This window comes from Sprattus sprattus (genome assembly GCF_963457725.1).
Source record: "Sprattus sprattus genome assembly, chromosome: 15".
In the NCBI taxonomy this organism is placed as follows: domain Eukaryota; kingdom Metazoa; phylum Chordata; class Actinopteri; order Clupeiformes; family Clupeidae; genus Sprattus; species Sprattus sprattus.
The window spans coordinates 17,884,392-17,901,353 of NC_137913.1; the positions used below are offsets into that span (position 1 = coordinate 17,884,392).

Here is a 16,962-nt window from a genome sequence, read left to right on the forward strand (position 1 = left end):
GATGGCCACACGGACCAAGGCATTCCCCTGTTGTTTGCTATAGGACTGGGACTTGTAAAGGGGTGAGCTACATCTGCCTAACCTAAACACATTTTTGCCACCATGAAAACTCCATGACCAGGTTTTTTTTTTCACCCATCCTCCTCATTGTGTTGCTGCCACCTAATGGCAGAACTTTCATTTATTTCACTGGTCAAAAAATCTCTTCAAACATCTTCAGAGCATTTCTACAAATCTTTTATTTGGACCTGAACAGCCAACATTCAACAGGTAAACCCACACATAACTGGTTTAAGCCTGTTGAGACAAATCTGATAAAAAGAATAGATTTAGAAAAGAAAAAGGTTAAACTAAACTGAGGATGTTATGAGTTCAGTAAACAAACATTACTGCTTCTGATTTATCATCTTCTTAAAAATGCAAACTTAAAACTGACCTCTCAAAATACAAAAGTTATGACCATCATTAGTTCTGGTTTTAGATGGGGACTAACTAGTTATGTTCATGCAACACCCCCCACCCTTACATAATTTTCAACACCTGTGGTGCTCACGTCACAATCCTGACAAAACCATGAAACAACACTAAAATTAGTGTTACACACATAATGTGCTCACAGGAAATACAGTTTGTCAGCAAGGTTGATGGAAGGCTCGGAGTGGAGGCTCGTACCAGTGAGGAACGCCAATTTGTGTGCGTACTTGCATGGTGCTGGTACTCTAATGGTGCCAGGCCAGTTCCAGTACATGTGGCACATCTTGAAGGTCAGCCTGTGGAGAATCCCAAAGATAGTGGTCAACGGTCAAATCAATAGAATGCTGGTACTTGGTGCTGTGATGATGTAATTGCATTTGTCCATTTATAATTTAAAAACGCATTAGGAATATACATCCTTTAGTAGTTTCCCAAACTTTTTAATGTCCTGTACCCCTTCAGACATTCAATCTCCAGCTACGTACCCCCCCACCCAAACCCAAACACACACACACACACACACACACACACACTCACTCACTCACTCACTCACTCACTCACTCACTCACTCACTCACTCACTCACTCACTCACTCACTCACTCACTCACTCACTCACTCACTCACTCACTCACTCACCACAGGTTAATGAGAAGGGTGTGCTTGAGAGGATGCACATAACTCTGCACTGTCTGGCTGAATTTGAGAAATCTTAAATCGTTTTCACGTGCACACAAAAAAGCTAGTAAATTGGCTAGCAACAACTGTACTGCTGCTAACATCCTGATCCGAGGTAGACTTGGAAGAGCAACCTGGGTTGCTGTCGCCGACAGGTGCATCCTCGATTGTAGACCTTCACTAGTAGTATCGTGTTGGCGTCTCTCTGGACTGGGGATTGACTCTGTGCAGCAACTGGAAGGAGCTCTCGCTTCTCTACACAGGGCATCAGCGAGTGGAATTCTGACGAGGGAGCTAACCGTTGTGCCTATGTTTTGACTAACCTACCTGTAGTTACAGGGGTTAAAGCAAAAAAAAATCCTGAGCCTGAACTTTTTTTTCTAGGCCTATGTGGGTGAGTGCGAGGGGGGGGGGGGGCTGGCGTCCTGTGGCGAGGACACATTTACAGGGTCAAAAAACAAACAATCAAACAAAAAAACATTTAGAAATGAATGATGGCAGATTATGGTGGGACTTTTGAAACTGCAATCCCAAGAGGGTCAGCAATACTCCACCTCACTACAATATGGTACTAACACATGTTATAAGGGTATGTGAAATTCAGTCAGTGAAAGAAGATTGGATTTGCAACCATTTCATTGAGGATATATGAAAAAGGACAGTGATTCACTTTTTAAACCGTTAAAGAGCAACAGTGAGCTGTAGAATGTAGTTTTATATTGCAACATTTCCATAATTACTTTGTTCAGAGAAATAATCGTATAATAAAATATACATCTTTTATTCTAGCATACAGTAGCCTAATTGCTGAGGCATTGGCTATATTCATGTTCCTGCCTGGCAAGTGTTGCGTTTTTACTGCGTTGTATCTTCAACAAAAAAACGAACGAGGACATTGTCCAGGTTCTTGTTGGTGGCTTCGTCGACATTTAAGGAAAGCTTTAGCTTTTCCGAAATACGTCTTTTAAACTCTGGTGTTATGCCATGTGTGTTAAAATAGCTGGCATGCTGATTGGATATTGACAGTTTAGTCAAAGCAATTTTGTATTCAGCTATTTTTTGGCATAAATTCACCAGGGGTTGGGCGAGCTTGCCTGGATTGTGTTCTGCGATGAACGTACACACGCATATTTTCAGGGCACATTAACGGTCAGTTATTGATACCGGAACATCAGATGTGGTTGTTGCTCCCGGTAAAAGCGTTGTGTGTTGGATAGCACGAACAGCTGCTCTACGAATAAGTGGAAGCACTGGAAGCACCTTTTTCCCGCTAGTTGCATACAGTAGCTTTCTTGAGCACAACAAGAGAGCACCTGCTTCTCTTAACTTCTTACACCGGCTACCAAAAGTCTTACCGTCCTTCCCTATCTCTTCTATTCATGCCCAGCGCCATTTCTTTTTCAATCCTTCATCAACTAGGAGGGCATCTTCCCAAGGATTCTTGAACTTACTCTGCTTCGGTCTGACAGTATCTCTACTTTGGCATCTACGTAGGCAGAGCGATACAGAAAAGTCGGTGGTGAAAGCACATTTTCCCAAGACCCGCCCTAATCTACTTCTGATTGGCTAATTATGTTCTTTTGACAGCCTGAGAGTTGTGCTTTTTTCATATCATTGGCAGACGAACTCATAAACTCGAAAGTAATGGTGATGATAACGAGTTTTCAATATAAAAAAATAATATATTAGACTTTTTTCCCGCAGCCAAACGCTGCACGCCGGAAATCCGGCACGGTGCCGGAATACTTTAATCCCTGTAGTTATTTTTGGTAGAGTAATTATTTAGCTGAACACTACAATGTAAACATGAGTGCATTTTTGGCATTGCGATTGGGACATTCAGACTATTTAAGATGTCATGTCTATTTATAGGTCAGTTTGAAAATGTAATGGGATGTTTCACTTTGAAAATGCGAATCACATTTTTCCCCCCGCGTACCCCCTATGTCCCAGTTTAGAAATCAGCTTTAGTAAGACAAAATTGATGTGAGGTATCCAACATCTCTACCTCTACAGTACATTCAGGTATTGAATACCTTTGCAAATGGTCTGGAGTGAGGTTGGCTGTGTTGTACAGAGAGATGTAGTGGGTAGGGAGGCCACAACCTTGGCGAATGCTGTGAGCCATCAGGTAGAAATCCACCCTAGAATCATTAGGGGAAAGAAAATCAGGAAAGAGAAACACCTATTTTGCATAGGGAATACATTATGGACCCTTATACACTATAGAACAAAAATAACTGTAAAACACCATAGGGGCTCAGGTTGTGAGCAAGGCAATCCACAGTAGGTGGCAGTGAATAGTGATGAGGCGCTGTAAGTTGCTGCTTCTCAATCTCATGGCAACTTCTGTTTGTGAGTCACCATGTGCAACAATGGTATTTATAGATGATGAGAAATTAGCATTCCAGCTACTAACACCAGCTCTTTACTGTCACTAGGCAACAGTGCTTGGGGCCAAATAATCTCCCAACTAGGTTTACAAAACACTGCAATGCATTTTTTGGTTAAAGTTTTTGATCACATAAATCTGGCCAATTATATTCAACACCAAAGTCCCTTGCTTATAGTTATATATTAATTACAGCAGATATGGCAAAAATAGCAAAGTGATGTTTAAAGTTGGTTGAAATAAATCTGAAAATATATCAATTGGCTTTTAAGCCTGTACTACATGAACTATTTTGCCTTTTGTTGGACATATGTTGGTGACACAAACAATTGATAAGCTGGTCTAAATGATATCCATGAAGAGTAAGTCATGGGTTGTTGGCCTTAAAAGTGGTACAACTGTAATTCTTTACTAGTTCAAAGGGAACAACAGTACTCATGTACTATATGCAACTCATGGTCTTGACTGTGTATTAATACAAAATAAATCAGAAATGCCAAGAATAGATCTGCTTCTGCAATACCGCCTCATCAGGTCGATAAAAAAATGATGAACTCACAAGTCTCTGTTGGTGACTGTGTGATCCAGGACTGTACCAGGAGGAGGTGCCCCCACACGGTCGCCCGAGAAGGAGTACAGGGTGGTGCTGACTCGCTTCTGAACCACAATGAAGACCAGCTTGGGCTCATACTTTTCGTATGTCTCAAAGCACTTGAGAATCTGTGGGATCTCAAACAGCTCCACAGTCTTCAGCTGACCCTCGGAGACACCATCCCGATAGATCACAATCTTCTCTGGAAAGCTGCGGTTTTGCTGATTATAGAAGAAGAGGAAAAAAAAATACCAAGAGATTACACAAATCATTACCCTAAACGCATGAGATGGATGAGATACTGCCAATCTCTTTCAAGATTTTCCACCAACAGTGAGAAGGACAGCACAGAAAATCGCAGGTAACAGATCAAAGAGATTAGTCATAAGTCTTGTTGAATGTAAACTCACCTCATGATATTTTTGCAGGGCTCCCAGCAGGCATGATCTGAACCCACTGATGATCTCTTCATTTGGCATCTGGAAGATCACTCGTGAATACCATCTGGTCAGTGTGCTGGAAAGAGATAGTCAAGAGCGGACAGTGGATGAACCAAACGGCCGTTTTTGCCATTAAACTGCAAGAATTAGTTTATTTCATACCTGTTCAGACTGGCCACAAACCCCATGACAGACCGGCATTTCTTGCTGGTGTCGTGATGAACATCGACTCCAATCACCATGAGCTGTTTCTAGAAAATGTGCAATAATAATGCTATTTTCAGAAACGCTTTTATGTTTTAATACTCACAAAAACGTCTGCACAGTTATATGTTTAGAAATTCATATACATCTGACATCTACATAGCAAGTGCTCAATTTAGTTTTCTCCTCTTATTCTATGGATGATGACAATTTGTTTTGTTTGTTTTCCTATATAAGTCTGTTAACAAATGCTTACCAATGGGACATTAACAGACCACAGCTCTCCTCCAAGCTTGGCATTCATCTGGAGTAGGATTTTTTGAGCGACACTCCTCAGTTTTTGAGGTTGCGAGATGGTTCGCACATTGATGGCCTTTTATAAATAAAGGAACAGAATGCTGTTACTTTTTAAAATAAAACTTCACTGTAGAGTGAAATTAATTCTGCAGTCTTATTTTGTTTTATTTGTCAACTTTGTTATTGCTGAAAAACATATCCTCTACTATGTTTTCCTATTTCAGTTATCCCTTGGATCATAGTCTAGTGTTGAGCTGCTGAATAGAGTCTGGTGATGTCTTCTACTACTTTCTCTTTTGATTACTAAATGACACGTCCATTTGAAATGCAACACAATGCCAACATTTTCAAAGGGGTGATGCTGCATTTCAATTGATTTCATCAGAGTGATGTCGCTAACGACCCGGGGGTGTGGCTCCCTACTGGGCTCAGAAGGTTTGATGAAATAAGTCTACACTGCTTTGTTTGCGTTGATGTGATCTCAATGTCACTGATGAGAACTACCTATTAATCTAATAACTTTCAACACAATGAATAACTTCTATCTATATAATAATTAATGACTACACCATTAACCCATACTCACAACGAGCTGAATAATATTGGTTTAACATTGAGTACAACAGCGTGTTGCCATATGATTACTGCACCTGAGAGGGCACTGGGCTCTGCACACAGCACAGTTTCTTGATGGCACTGTAGAGGTCATCCTTGTTGCCCGTTATAATGCAAATCACCAGCTGAATATTAGGCTGAATGCATGGGAACATAAAATGAGCGACCATGACAACAAAATACAAAATAAAAGACTTCTGGCCAGAGCTGAATCAAACAACATATCCATTACTTTCATCAAAACACTGATAACACATACACCTTTCAAACTAGGTACAGCTGATTTGTGTACAGACAGTACTCATTAGCTTACATCACTGGTGAGTTGGGAGTGGATGCTTTTGATGTAGGTGTCAGTGCGGTCATCCCTGAGCTCCACGTGCGTGGGCCGGGACAGCCTGAGGCCCATAGGCCCTGCCACCTTCCCAAAGACGTTCACCAGCTCCTCAACCTGACTAGCAGCACGCCGTGGGTAGAAGATGGCCCAGCAGTTCAGGGGAACCTGACAGTCATTGTCACAGAGATGTGGAAGCTCAGGTTAAGAGGATGAAAGTACTCCTCCACCTTTCATTTATTTCATACAGAAGAATCTTCAGAAGCCAAGTATGCTACAGTGAATTGGAGAAATGTAATCAAACTAAATTAGTTTAACCTTTGAAGCAGAACAAGGCATACCAAAAAGGTAAACCATCAAAAGAAATTTGAGTTCCCATTCTTTTCCATTCGTCCAGCATAGAAAGTGGAACATTATGAATGAAAAAAAATCATTTAAGTACAAGTAAACCTGATCCACTGGTTCACCATTCATGGGGATGTCAATGTTTACCCAATTTACCCACCTTCATTTTGGAAATTGCCCTTACACCCATGGACCAATGGTAGCCTAGCGCTTTGTTAGCCAAGCAAATACATTGTTTGAGGAAGTTAAGTCAATTAACAGAAAGTTGGTTAAGACCAATTACATGACTTTGTACTTACACAGCTGATAGAGGCCTCTCTGACCACCTCTCTGGACCAGCTAGCATCAGTGGATGGTGCAAAGGAGGCTCTCTGCAGACAGATGGTCTCTTGGGGCAGAGTCCTCGCTTGAGTCTTACAGAGACATGAAAGTCATAATTGACTACTTGTATTTTTAAACTTTTCCTGAATGGCTGGCCTACAATTACTGCATCCTACTGAAGCTTTATCCAATACTTGACCTTTGAGTGAAGTCAATAGCAATTACACAAAATTACAAGAGTTGACATACTGACGTATGTTCTAGGCCTTTACCCTCCTTCTTGAGTATGAATGATCACACTTTTCATACTTCAGACAAGACACCTGACACAAACCCCAAAGCTGATAAATTATTTTCCATTACAAAAGAATTTGTAGTAGACAAGGGCCCAATAGATGAGTGTTCACTCTAACCATGAGGATGTCGGTAGTGATCTCCAGGCCCCAGCGGGCCAGCTCCGTCTGGGCTTCTGGAATGGTGTTCATCTTCATGAGCAGCTGCTTGAGGGACTGAGTGTGCTGCTCACCACCCACATTAATGTGCTGCGTCAGGTCCTGATAAACAGTGCAATAACACAGAGATGAATAATAATTAAAAAAGGCAAAAAAATGAAAGACTGGCAAAAGACAAATAAAGGTTTAAGGGTAAGGTCGTGAAAAACAAGGAAGAGACAGTACGTTCGTACTGATGCTGCTCCACTGGTAGCAGGCTAAAGTGCTGAGCAAAAATGTTAACCTTCATCACATGAAAGTCCTTCCTCATCTTGTCTGGAATTCCAGTCATGAAGGCCAACTCCGGCAACAGAAGGAGCTCTCCAGTTATTACCTGTAGGAAGCACATTCACATTCAAACATTTTATTTTTAATAAGGCAGTATCACAGTATTTCAGAAATAAATTGCACTACTCAGATGATAAATACCATGTTCATTGATAAAGTTTTCACCTACAGTATAGTTTTCAGCCACCGAGTGGCACTGTTTCTAAGGATAACGGAATAAACCTGTTCTATCTAAATGGTTGCCAAAAGTCCACATTTCCTGCAGGTGTCTGAGCAAACTAAAAACAGTGTCATGTTGCATGATTGAACAAATCAGTTAAATCTGCTTGACTCGAGAAGTGAGTTAATTACTCAAGTCAGATGGTGGACCCGCTCCTGCTGAACGCCTAAGCCTTCGAGGCAGAGCTGACCGTCAGGGATTCACATGGTCATAGACAGGCTACCAAAGAAGCATTTGTTTACGACGCTAATGCAATCTTGCGTAAACAATGTAAGTGAACTGCGTCAGGCAGAAAACATTTCTGGAAATCCATGACCTTTCCCTGTGGCTTTGACCTCTCTTTTGGGCGATTCACGAGAAGAGGCTGGTCTTGTTCTTTGATGGTAATGCCGTAGTTTTTGCTATATATTACCAAAACAGAATGGAGAAAAAATGGTTTGTTACTTTTGAGAGTCGACTCAGAAAAGAATAAAACAGAATTGCACTGAACACACTACAGCAGATTCACCTGTAGTAGTCCTTGAAAGTGGTCTGGGTACCATCCTCCAGGGTGAAAGTGTCTCTTGGGGACTTTGACCACTCAATGTCATCAATGCGATAGGTGCGGTTGTTGTAGCGGGTGATGATGATGCAGCCGACAAGCTCTTTGAGGCACTCCTCCTGGAAACTCTCTCTGCTCTGCTGGTGGATGGCATGCCTTGAATAAACGCAGATGTAACATATTTTTTTCTTTTTCTCTCAAGCAGATACGTTTAGCCAAGGCGACATCTAGTGCAAGCAGATTTCCCGGCCCAGCCCTTAAATGCATGTCAGAAACTATCCACTGATGAGTTTGCCTTCCATCCATCCCTGAATCCTGACTGTTGCATTTTCAAGCACAAATACAAGTAAAATACTCCTGCTGTCAAGCCCCTCTTGGGTTCAGTGTCAGGGCAACCAAACCAAAGCAATTTCACCAACCAAAGCAATTATCGGTTGCTTGAACTTACATGACATCCAGAACAGAGTCATTCCTCAGCACTTTGTGGGTCACGTCCACAGACAGATACAGGCCTCCGTCAGTGTGTTTGATGCAGGTGGCATATCCAGGCCACACCTGAAGTCTACAACAAAACACAACCACGGGTCAACTCCAGCTCAAGCTCAACTCGTGTTAAACTGAAATGTAAGGTAAAAAATGATTACATACCTATGCTTTCCAAGAATAACAGCACTGGTGGGGTCATAATGATTTCGCCCGACCAATTTCAATCCCAAGATTTTCATTACCCTTCACAAAAAAAATAAAGGCATCATGACTGAATTCACAGACTGCATGGATTTCAAAGCTTAGACAGCAAAACCATATTTGACTTGGAAAATTAAATACTTTTTCAGAGTAGGACTTTTTAAGAGTCATAAAACACAGACATCTGATTTCTGCTTTGCTTTTTGTGATACAGCTGAGACCATTCAGAAAGGGAGCATGTTTTTAGCTCGAGGCAATCAAGAGTGCACAATGCACTCAACTTCACTTGGAGAACAAAGAGAAGATTAGCCAGCTGCAGACAACAATACAGTGGATTCGGAGTAACACACCCCGCTGAGGTTCTCCGAAACGCTGTCTGAGGGGTTTGGTGGTAGTGGGGTGGGGTGGGTGCTCATCTTCAGTGATGAATAAAACTAAAATCTGTGTCTGCGAATTCTGCAAGACGTTTTGCCTTACCTCCTCAGCACAACATTGTAGAAGGGGAGACAAAGATCAGAGTTTGGGGGAATGATCTTAGTCATCTTGATCTTAATGTTGACCTCTTGGTTGTCTGTCTTTCTCTCGCTTTTCAGGTGCACCTCCTGCAGAGGATACGTAGAATTACTCGGGAGGCAAAAAAGATCAAGGTGGTGTTAAGGTGAAAATGTTTCCTTTGGGTGAAAAACACATTAGATGCCACAATGGAGTTTTGTAGTACTGAGACAATTCTAACCTCGTTGAGGCGAAGAGGTAGATAGAGGATTGAGCCATCAAATGCGATCACATCCCCAGTAGTGGGGCGGTGTTCTTTCATCATGCCGAATCTCATTCCAATGGATTCAACATTTGGGCTGTAGAATATGGATTTTTATAGATTTTTATACAGCTCCATTTCGAGTAATTCACTTTATGGTTGAACGGATCTGAAGAACTGATGTAGTGCTAACTGAATCAAGGAAAAAACTAAACGCAAAACTCACGTGAAGGTGACATGATATTGGTACACAGCTTCATTTTTGCAACGAATTGGGATGTGATTCGACCCAACAGTCAGAGGATTACCCTTAGTTCCGACCTTCAGCAGTGGCTCTCTGTGCAATGACAGAAGACTTGTCTAAAAGTGTGAACCAATTTTAAACAACCGTGTCTAAAGCGAATGTCCTTTAAAAGGAGAGGGATCCTACCGTGTGGCCTCCATCTGTAAAGGTCCTTTTGGTGGAGAAGCTTCCGTTGGCACTGGGGGTTGTTTGGGTGGCGATCCAGTCATGGGGGGGCTGAGGCCGGCAGCAATGGCCGCTGGGCCGGGGGGGAGCATGGACGGCAAAATGGACCCTCTCCCGATTCCCACAACGGGAATGGTTGCTCTGCCTGCTCCGAGCCCTCGCCCCATCCAGCTGAAACATTTAAAAAAACATTTTACACACGTTTTAGTTTAAAACACACACACATACATATCCACAAATAATGAATGATAGGCGTTTTAAAGAATAAGTGTAAAGTACTATCTTTAAGCTTCTGTGCTCTAAATTTGGGATGTTCACATTCAGAGAAAAAAACTCCCCTACCCTTATAATACCCATATCCACCAGTTGATGAAAGCATTACAAATACATGTTTTGTTCTGGTTAATAATCCTGTGCTGTGGAAGCTAGATTATTTTTCATACATGAACAAAGTTTGAGAGCAACGCATCATATCAGTACAGATCACATTTATGAGCCTTGTGAAATTGTCAGTGGACAAATTATACAGAGGACAACTTAAAAAACAATTGTATATATCATGGGATGTGAGGAATGCTTTTCTTTTCTCTTGGTAGATTTCACAGTGTATTGTGCCCAGTGTACTTATATGATGCTCTTGCGCAAGTAAATGTTTTGCATGAATAAACTGCATAAAAAAAGAAAGGAAAGAAAAAGAATTACAATAGAAGAAAATATTAATACGATGAAGGAGGCTAATGAGATGGTGATCATTCTTTCCGGAGTCCATTCTGATTTGATATCAAAAAAAGTAATTACGAAAAGAGAACAGGACCAAGTATTAATTTAGGATGAACTACACGTGCTAACGAGGAGACAAATGAAACATGCCTTAACTGACAGGGTTTTAGCACCATTTCAACAGCACAGCACCTATATTTCTGACACACAGCATACCCTGACAGATAGGAATTTTAATATTTAATAGAAATTACCATCTTAGGTGGGAGAAAACCACAAAAAATCTGTCTGCATGGTCCTTAGTTTGTGCATCGTAGGACACACCAATTCATAATTTACTTCATTATGGGATACTAGAAATGCATGCCTACCTTCCTACCAAAATGGTGTCGCAACGACACATTACACCATTTTTTTTCTTCATTTTCCATAATGAAAGGTTAACATGGACTAATTAACTGCATAGGCAGGGAACGGGTACCACTGTTGGAACCTTACTAAGGCCAAATTAGCCTCTTTCTCAGTAAACACAGTTTGACTACTAGGCTTTCAGTTAGTGCAGTTACTTTTGTTCATCTTATGTGAGTATATCAGTGTACCTGCCACCACGTCCCATTAGCTCAATCGATAGTCCATCTCCCCTGGAACCGATGGCGCCGCCTACACCCACTTGGGGTTTCACAGGTTCTACTCCGAAATCTCCTCCTGCACCTCTGCTCACTAGAGACACAACAATTTGGAATGGGAGGGCGATGTCTTTCAACTTTAAGCAACCATGACTTCTACATCCATCACTACAAAGTGACACTTTAGACTGTTTGCTCTATAAGTGGACAATCATTTGTTTTTTAAGCAAATGCCAATACTCAAAGAGAAATGCCAAAGCCACCTACAAGTCAATTATAACAGAACCTTTGATAACAGAACAAACTCATCTCATTAAGATAAAAAACTGTCCAACTGGTTGTACTCACCCCCAGGCATAATCCCTCTTCCCCAGTTGGTCCTGGAAGACTCAATGCCCATACCTCTGAACATGGACACCAGGGAGGAGCCTGGAGTTGTCATTGCGACCTTCAGTCAATTACCATTTGTGATATTAGTCAGGACCAGTGGGATGTTCAGCTAATACATTACATGAATTATTTATTACAATAATGAGGCAATCTTTAAAATGTACCTGATCCTGGCTTTTCTTGGCCACTACCTCTTCTTCTGCTTGTAGTGATGGCATGCATTGAGGCAAATCTGGATTAGTGGGCTGACTCAGGGGAGGTGGCATCACACTGGGTTCCACTTGAAGGAGTGCCCCTCTGCCAAGCCCTACTGATGGTTGAACTGCTGACAGAAAAAGGCCTCGGGCACGACCCAACCCTCCGTCATCTGAGGGCAAAGGCAGGCCTCTTGCAAGCCCAACAGAGGGCTCACTGTTTGGGTAGGCCAAACCTCTGCCAAACTCACCACCTGGTACATTAGCCAAGAGCTCGAAGCCCCTGCCTCTCCCAAAGCTCGCATTCCCCAATGGCAGTAACAAACTGCGACCACGTCCAATGAGAGCTTCCTCTGGCGTGCAGACTGCACCTGGGGCTCCAGGAAATTGTGGTTTATTCGGATCCATGTCTTCCAGTAATGTTTATTGCTGACCACACCTGCAGAGAAAGATAAATGTTAAACCTGCACATAACGTAAGTTCACAAAAAAAGGAAACTGGATGTAATGAATTGTACAGTACTGAAAGAGTTATTTTAATTAGTCTATTAGTTCAACATACCAGTTTATTGTCGCACACGAGAGCTAAGTTAGCTAGCTATTGCTGTAGAGACTTTCTAATAGGGGACTCAGAGAGGGGCTCTGGAGGCAACTTCAAAACCTGGACAATTTTTATTTCCAGACATACTTCTCAACGTTCCAGGTTCATATGTTATACAAACACATCAACTACCCATAAATACATGAACAGTATAATGACAATCACATGTATTTGGCGTGTGTACAAAACGTTTCCTTTGCATATTACTTAGCTGACTTATTAGTTAGCTAATTAGCTGCTTCACATGTTCAACACACCCAGCTTGCTAGCTATGCCGCCTTCCATAAAATGAACATGCTAGTAAGACAACTTCTATAGTCCAGCTACGATGTTATACAAATTTAGAAACACGACGTCTGTGTTGCTATCTAGGATACATTTAATGGCACACTTTCAAAATATTTGAACATGGTGTTTCTAATGCCAAAATGCAGTTGAACTTTCCTAAACTGTTGGAAGCGAAACGCACGTGTCAGTAGTCCATTGATTTGCGGTCAGGTGCACTAAATTCTTTGCCGAATATGTCAGTCAGTGTAAATAGGTCACACAGTCAATTTAAAATAGACACACTCTGTTTTCCATATGTCAAATTCAGGACACATTCATACATTCGTACATTCATAACTGAACACTTACACCACCTTGTCGATCTGTTTAATGCACCAACGTGTTACACACCTTTGAAGATCCGAAATCTAATAAACATGCTCAGCACAGTCAGACACTCAGACTGCTATCAGTTAAACGCCCAGAAAAATGCTATTGGTTCACACCAAAATGTGTCTTCAATGTACAGATAGCGGAAGAATTAAGGATTTCTTGTAAACGTTTTTGAGAGAATATATTAATTTAAGTATATTATTATTATGATTTAAACAATGTTGATATATTGCGTAGGCCTACACATGACATAATGCATTGTAAAATTAAGAAAGTATTTAGATAACCCTATATTCTTAATCTTTGTATAATTATTATTAATATAATCAGTTATCTATCGCTATCTTCTTAATCTATGTATAATTACCTCCGCCAAGGAGGTTATGTTTTCACCCCTGTATGTTTGTTTGTTTGTTTGTCTGTTTGTTTGTTTGTCAGCAGGATTACGCAGAAACGCATGGACCGATTTCCATCAAACTTTGTGGGGAGATAGGGTAATATAATGGCAATAATTGATTAGATTTTCAGATGTCAAGGTCAAAGGTCAAGGTCACAAGGCGGAGGTTTGCATTCTCTGAATGCTCCCATTCTTGTTATTAATATAATCAGTTTTACCACTGATTCAAAAAAATCGTAGCATCCAGTGTAGCCTACACATCAGACAGCACAGGAGACTGGAGATTTATGACTACAGTTACATTCTCCTTCTTTGGCACTGCTAGACTATATCTCAGCTCAGTTTTTGCCAAGACACAGTTTGGAAATCAGTAGAGACAAGCTCTTTAGACTAGATGTGCCAAACAGTCAAACAACAAAACCTGTGAGTTTGGTGTTGACACACAAACAGGAAGCATATTAATGTGCAAACCGCTACAACATAAGCATGTGAAGGAGGGTTGAGAAAGACATTGTAAGACATAAGGGTAAAACTGCAGACCGCAATTAATGCAATGAATATGGACAGTAAACCATCATAATTTAACCCTTAAATAACTGAAAAATTCACCAAGTCATTTGTGTTTCCATGTGCCCCAGAATACAAAACAAAAAGATTAACACATTTGTAATAAGTCACACAATTTAGTATAATGTATTTTGGTAATAAGCATAAATCCTATATGAATGTTATTGTTGCAAACTCTGTTTTACTAGTTGCAGGCATTTAGACACTGTTAAAAACAGGTATATGCTGTATTTTGGCTAAAAAATTAAACTATACACTTGAAATAAGACCGATTATTCAGATTTATGGGGGAAATATATTCTGTTTTCTGCTTTATTTTACCTTGTTAACAACTATACCATAGTGGTAATACAGCATTTGCATTGGAATGTCCAGGTATGAAGGAAAACTATAGATGTAGGCTAGTTGTCGGTGAAAACATTTTCCCACTATAACTGCTCATGGGCTCTTAATGTAACAATGCAACCCAAAAAAGCAAGTACAACACTTTATCCAAAAGTGACTTACAATCAGGTAAGTTACTTGTTATTGTTAGACACCAACAATGACCAGTGTAGCACTGACACCATTTATCATACATGGTGAATTTTCCACACTCAAAAGTGGCATCTACAGTACTGTGACAGGCAAAACAACAGATCAAAAAAGTTTGTTCTTGTTGTCATGACAACTGCTAGCCTGGAAATATTTGTGGAATATGGGAGATTTTAGGTTTGGATAAGATGTGCTAAAGATTCAAGGCAAATGAGAATGTTGCAGTACTGTAAATGTGAAGTTCATAAAAACTCCATGCTAAATTCAGAGGACACAAGAATCAGCTTTAGGAGTGCAGGACACTTCTAGTGGTAGACTCATGTGTTGCTGTTTCACTTACTGTACTGGGAATGAATTGCATCTGCACACTTTTCTTAGTATTATAGTATATTCCACAGTAAATGTAGTATAGGGCTGTCTTGAAGCATATAGCTGATTTTTTTTTATATTTTACTGCATTTGTTTTGTATTACAATATGTACTGTAAGAGGTATCGTATGTTTTTCTTGTCTTTTGCAATGTAACACTAAACTATGCACAAATAGAGGATACAGCAACACATAACATGTGCATTTTGCAATGCTTCCAGTTGTTTCTGTTTTCTAGTTCGTTTCACATTGAGTGGGAGTGAGCATATTCTATAGTTATGGCAGCGTGACTCACTTTTGGTAGTTTTTAGTTCAAGTACGAAGTGTTTTGGTGGTCGTAGTACATTTTGCACCAAAAGTTAGCTAATGTGCTCAAGTGTTGGTAAAGCCCACCATTTGAATTGTTTTGAAAAAGTGTATATGTTATCAAGTGTAAAAACTGTTTATGATTCCCGCTGAGGAAGTGAAACAGATCAAATGAGCAGAATGGTTACAGCTATTGGGCCTATGGCCACACTCTTCACATGATTCCTGCTTTATGCAGACAAATGCTGAAGATTACAATGAGGGTAGGAAATAAAAAGTGTAAATATGATATGTTATATAATACGATAGAAACTTTAAGTTGCCTTCCGCCACCAGCCAGCATTCTCCAACCCCACACTTTGCCCCATTTCACAGTGCTGTGCCTTGTGTTCACTTTTCTACCTCTCTTGCACAAAAGAAATTGTTTTGTCACTGTTATTATCTGACAAAGAGAAATTTTAAAAACGGATTATGTCTCCACATAAAGCGACACTGGTCAAGCTTGTTTTTAACCATACAGAATGTTTTAATAAGCCAACACCCAAGCACAACATGCAGCTTCTGTTTTCCCCCACCCCCTGACTGAAATTCTGCAGAGTTGGGAGGACATCCTACAGGGCTCCAACAATTAATTGAATGCGTTTAGCATCCATAGCCCACAATTCCCTCCAGCTGATCTTGCTTTTCTCCATATTGCCAGTTCATCCATTGTCCATGCTTTACTTGAGAAGCTGCTGCTACTTGTCTAGTTTCCTCTTCTTGCTCGCAAACAAAGATGTTTACCATCTGTCTCCTCTCCAGCAACGTAGCCTTTCCCATGCTTTCCAACAGTAATCTAACCCAAAACCGTGCTCTTCCACTCTGTACCTGCCCAATAATATCCCTAATATCCCTGTTTTCACCACTGGAGCAGTGTTCTTGACTGTTACGTCCTTAGGCTGTGCCAACGCTTGAGCCTTAGACAGTACCAGGCTGGTCTTTTTCACATTTGAACTCCTCCACCAAGCTGGTCATTGGTAACTTCAAACTTCCTTTCCCATACAGTACTTAGAAAGCGTGGCACCCCAAGCCATTTCCTAACTGCCTCATTCATGATTCTCTCATATTTCTCCTCCTCTGAAATAACAACTTCATACACAGTCAAAGGCCCCCTTATGAGTGGCAAAAGCTTAAACTGCAAGCACCACAGTTTCAAAAATGTTTTTGTATGGGCAGCATGTACATCCAATAGTATAGAGTTTACATCCAGGTAGGACTGCCCAGTGCCGTTCTGCCCCACCAGATCAAGTGGCTGTGGTGCAGAAAGCTCAATACATCTGTGCTTTGTGGCAAAATATATCTTACTTTATTAAATATGCAAAGCAGTGATTCAATTGTGAATGTGTGCGTGTGTGAATAAACTAGACTCACAAGCATTATAGTGCTGTTTTTGAGAAATTTGATTTGTGAGTTTCTGTGTG

The 16,962-nt window shown here is 40.8% G+C and overlaps 1 protein-coding gene across 1 annotated transcript; it reads right to left on the bottom strand.

Annotated features, from left to right (window-relative positions):
* Positions 1-613: 613 nt before the first annotated feature.
* piwil2 (piwi-like RNA-mediated gene silencing 2) lies at positions 614-12,478 on the bottom strand (the record flags this gene model as incomplete). Its single annotated transcript, XM_080853122.1, has 22 exons — positions 614-770; positions 3,187-3,294; positions 4,102-4,355; positions 4,545-4,650; positions 4,737-4,825; positions 5,035-5,151; positions 5,726-5,827; positions 6,004-6,192; positions 6,669-6,782; positions 7,104-7,244; positions 7,426-7,515; positions 8,006-8,090; positions 8,198-8,386; positions 8,679-8,792; positions 8,879-8,959; positions 9,395-9,519; positions 9,651-9,768; positions 9,898-10,008; positions 10,102-10,311; positions 11,460-11,580; positions 11,835-11,934; positions 12,041-12,478. The coding sequence occupies 22 exons, from the start codon at positions 12,476-12,478 to the stop codon at positions 614-616; spliced, it is 3,159 nt and encodes a 1,052-aa protein (XP_080709248.1).
* Positions 12,479-16,962: the final 4,484 nt, after the last annotated feature.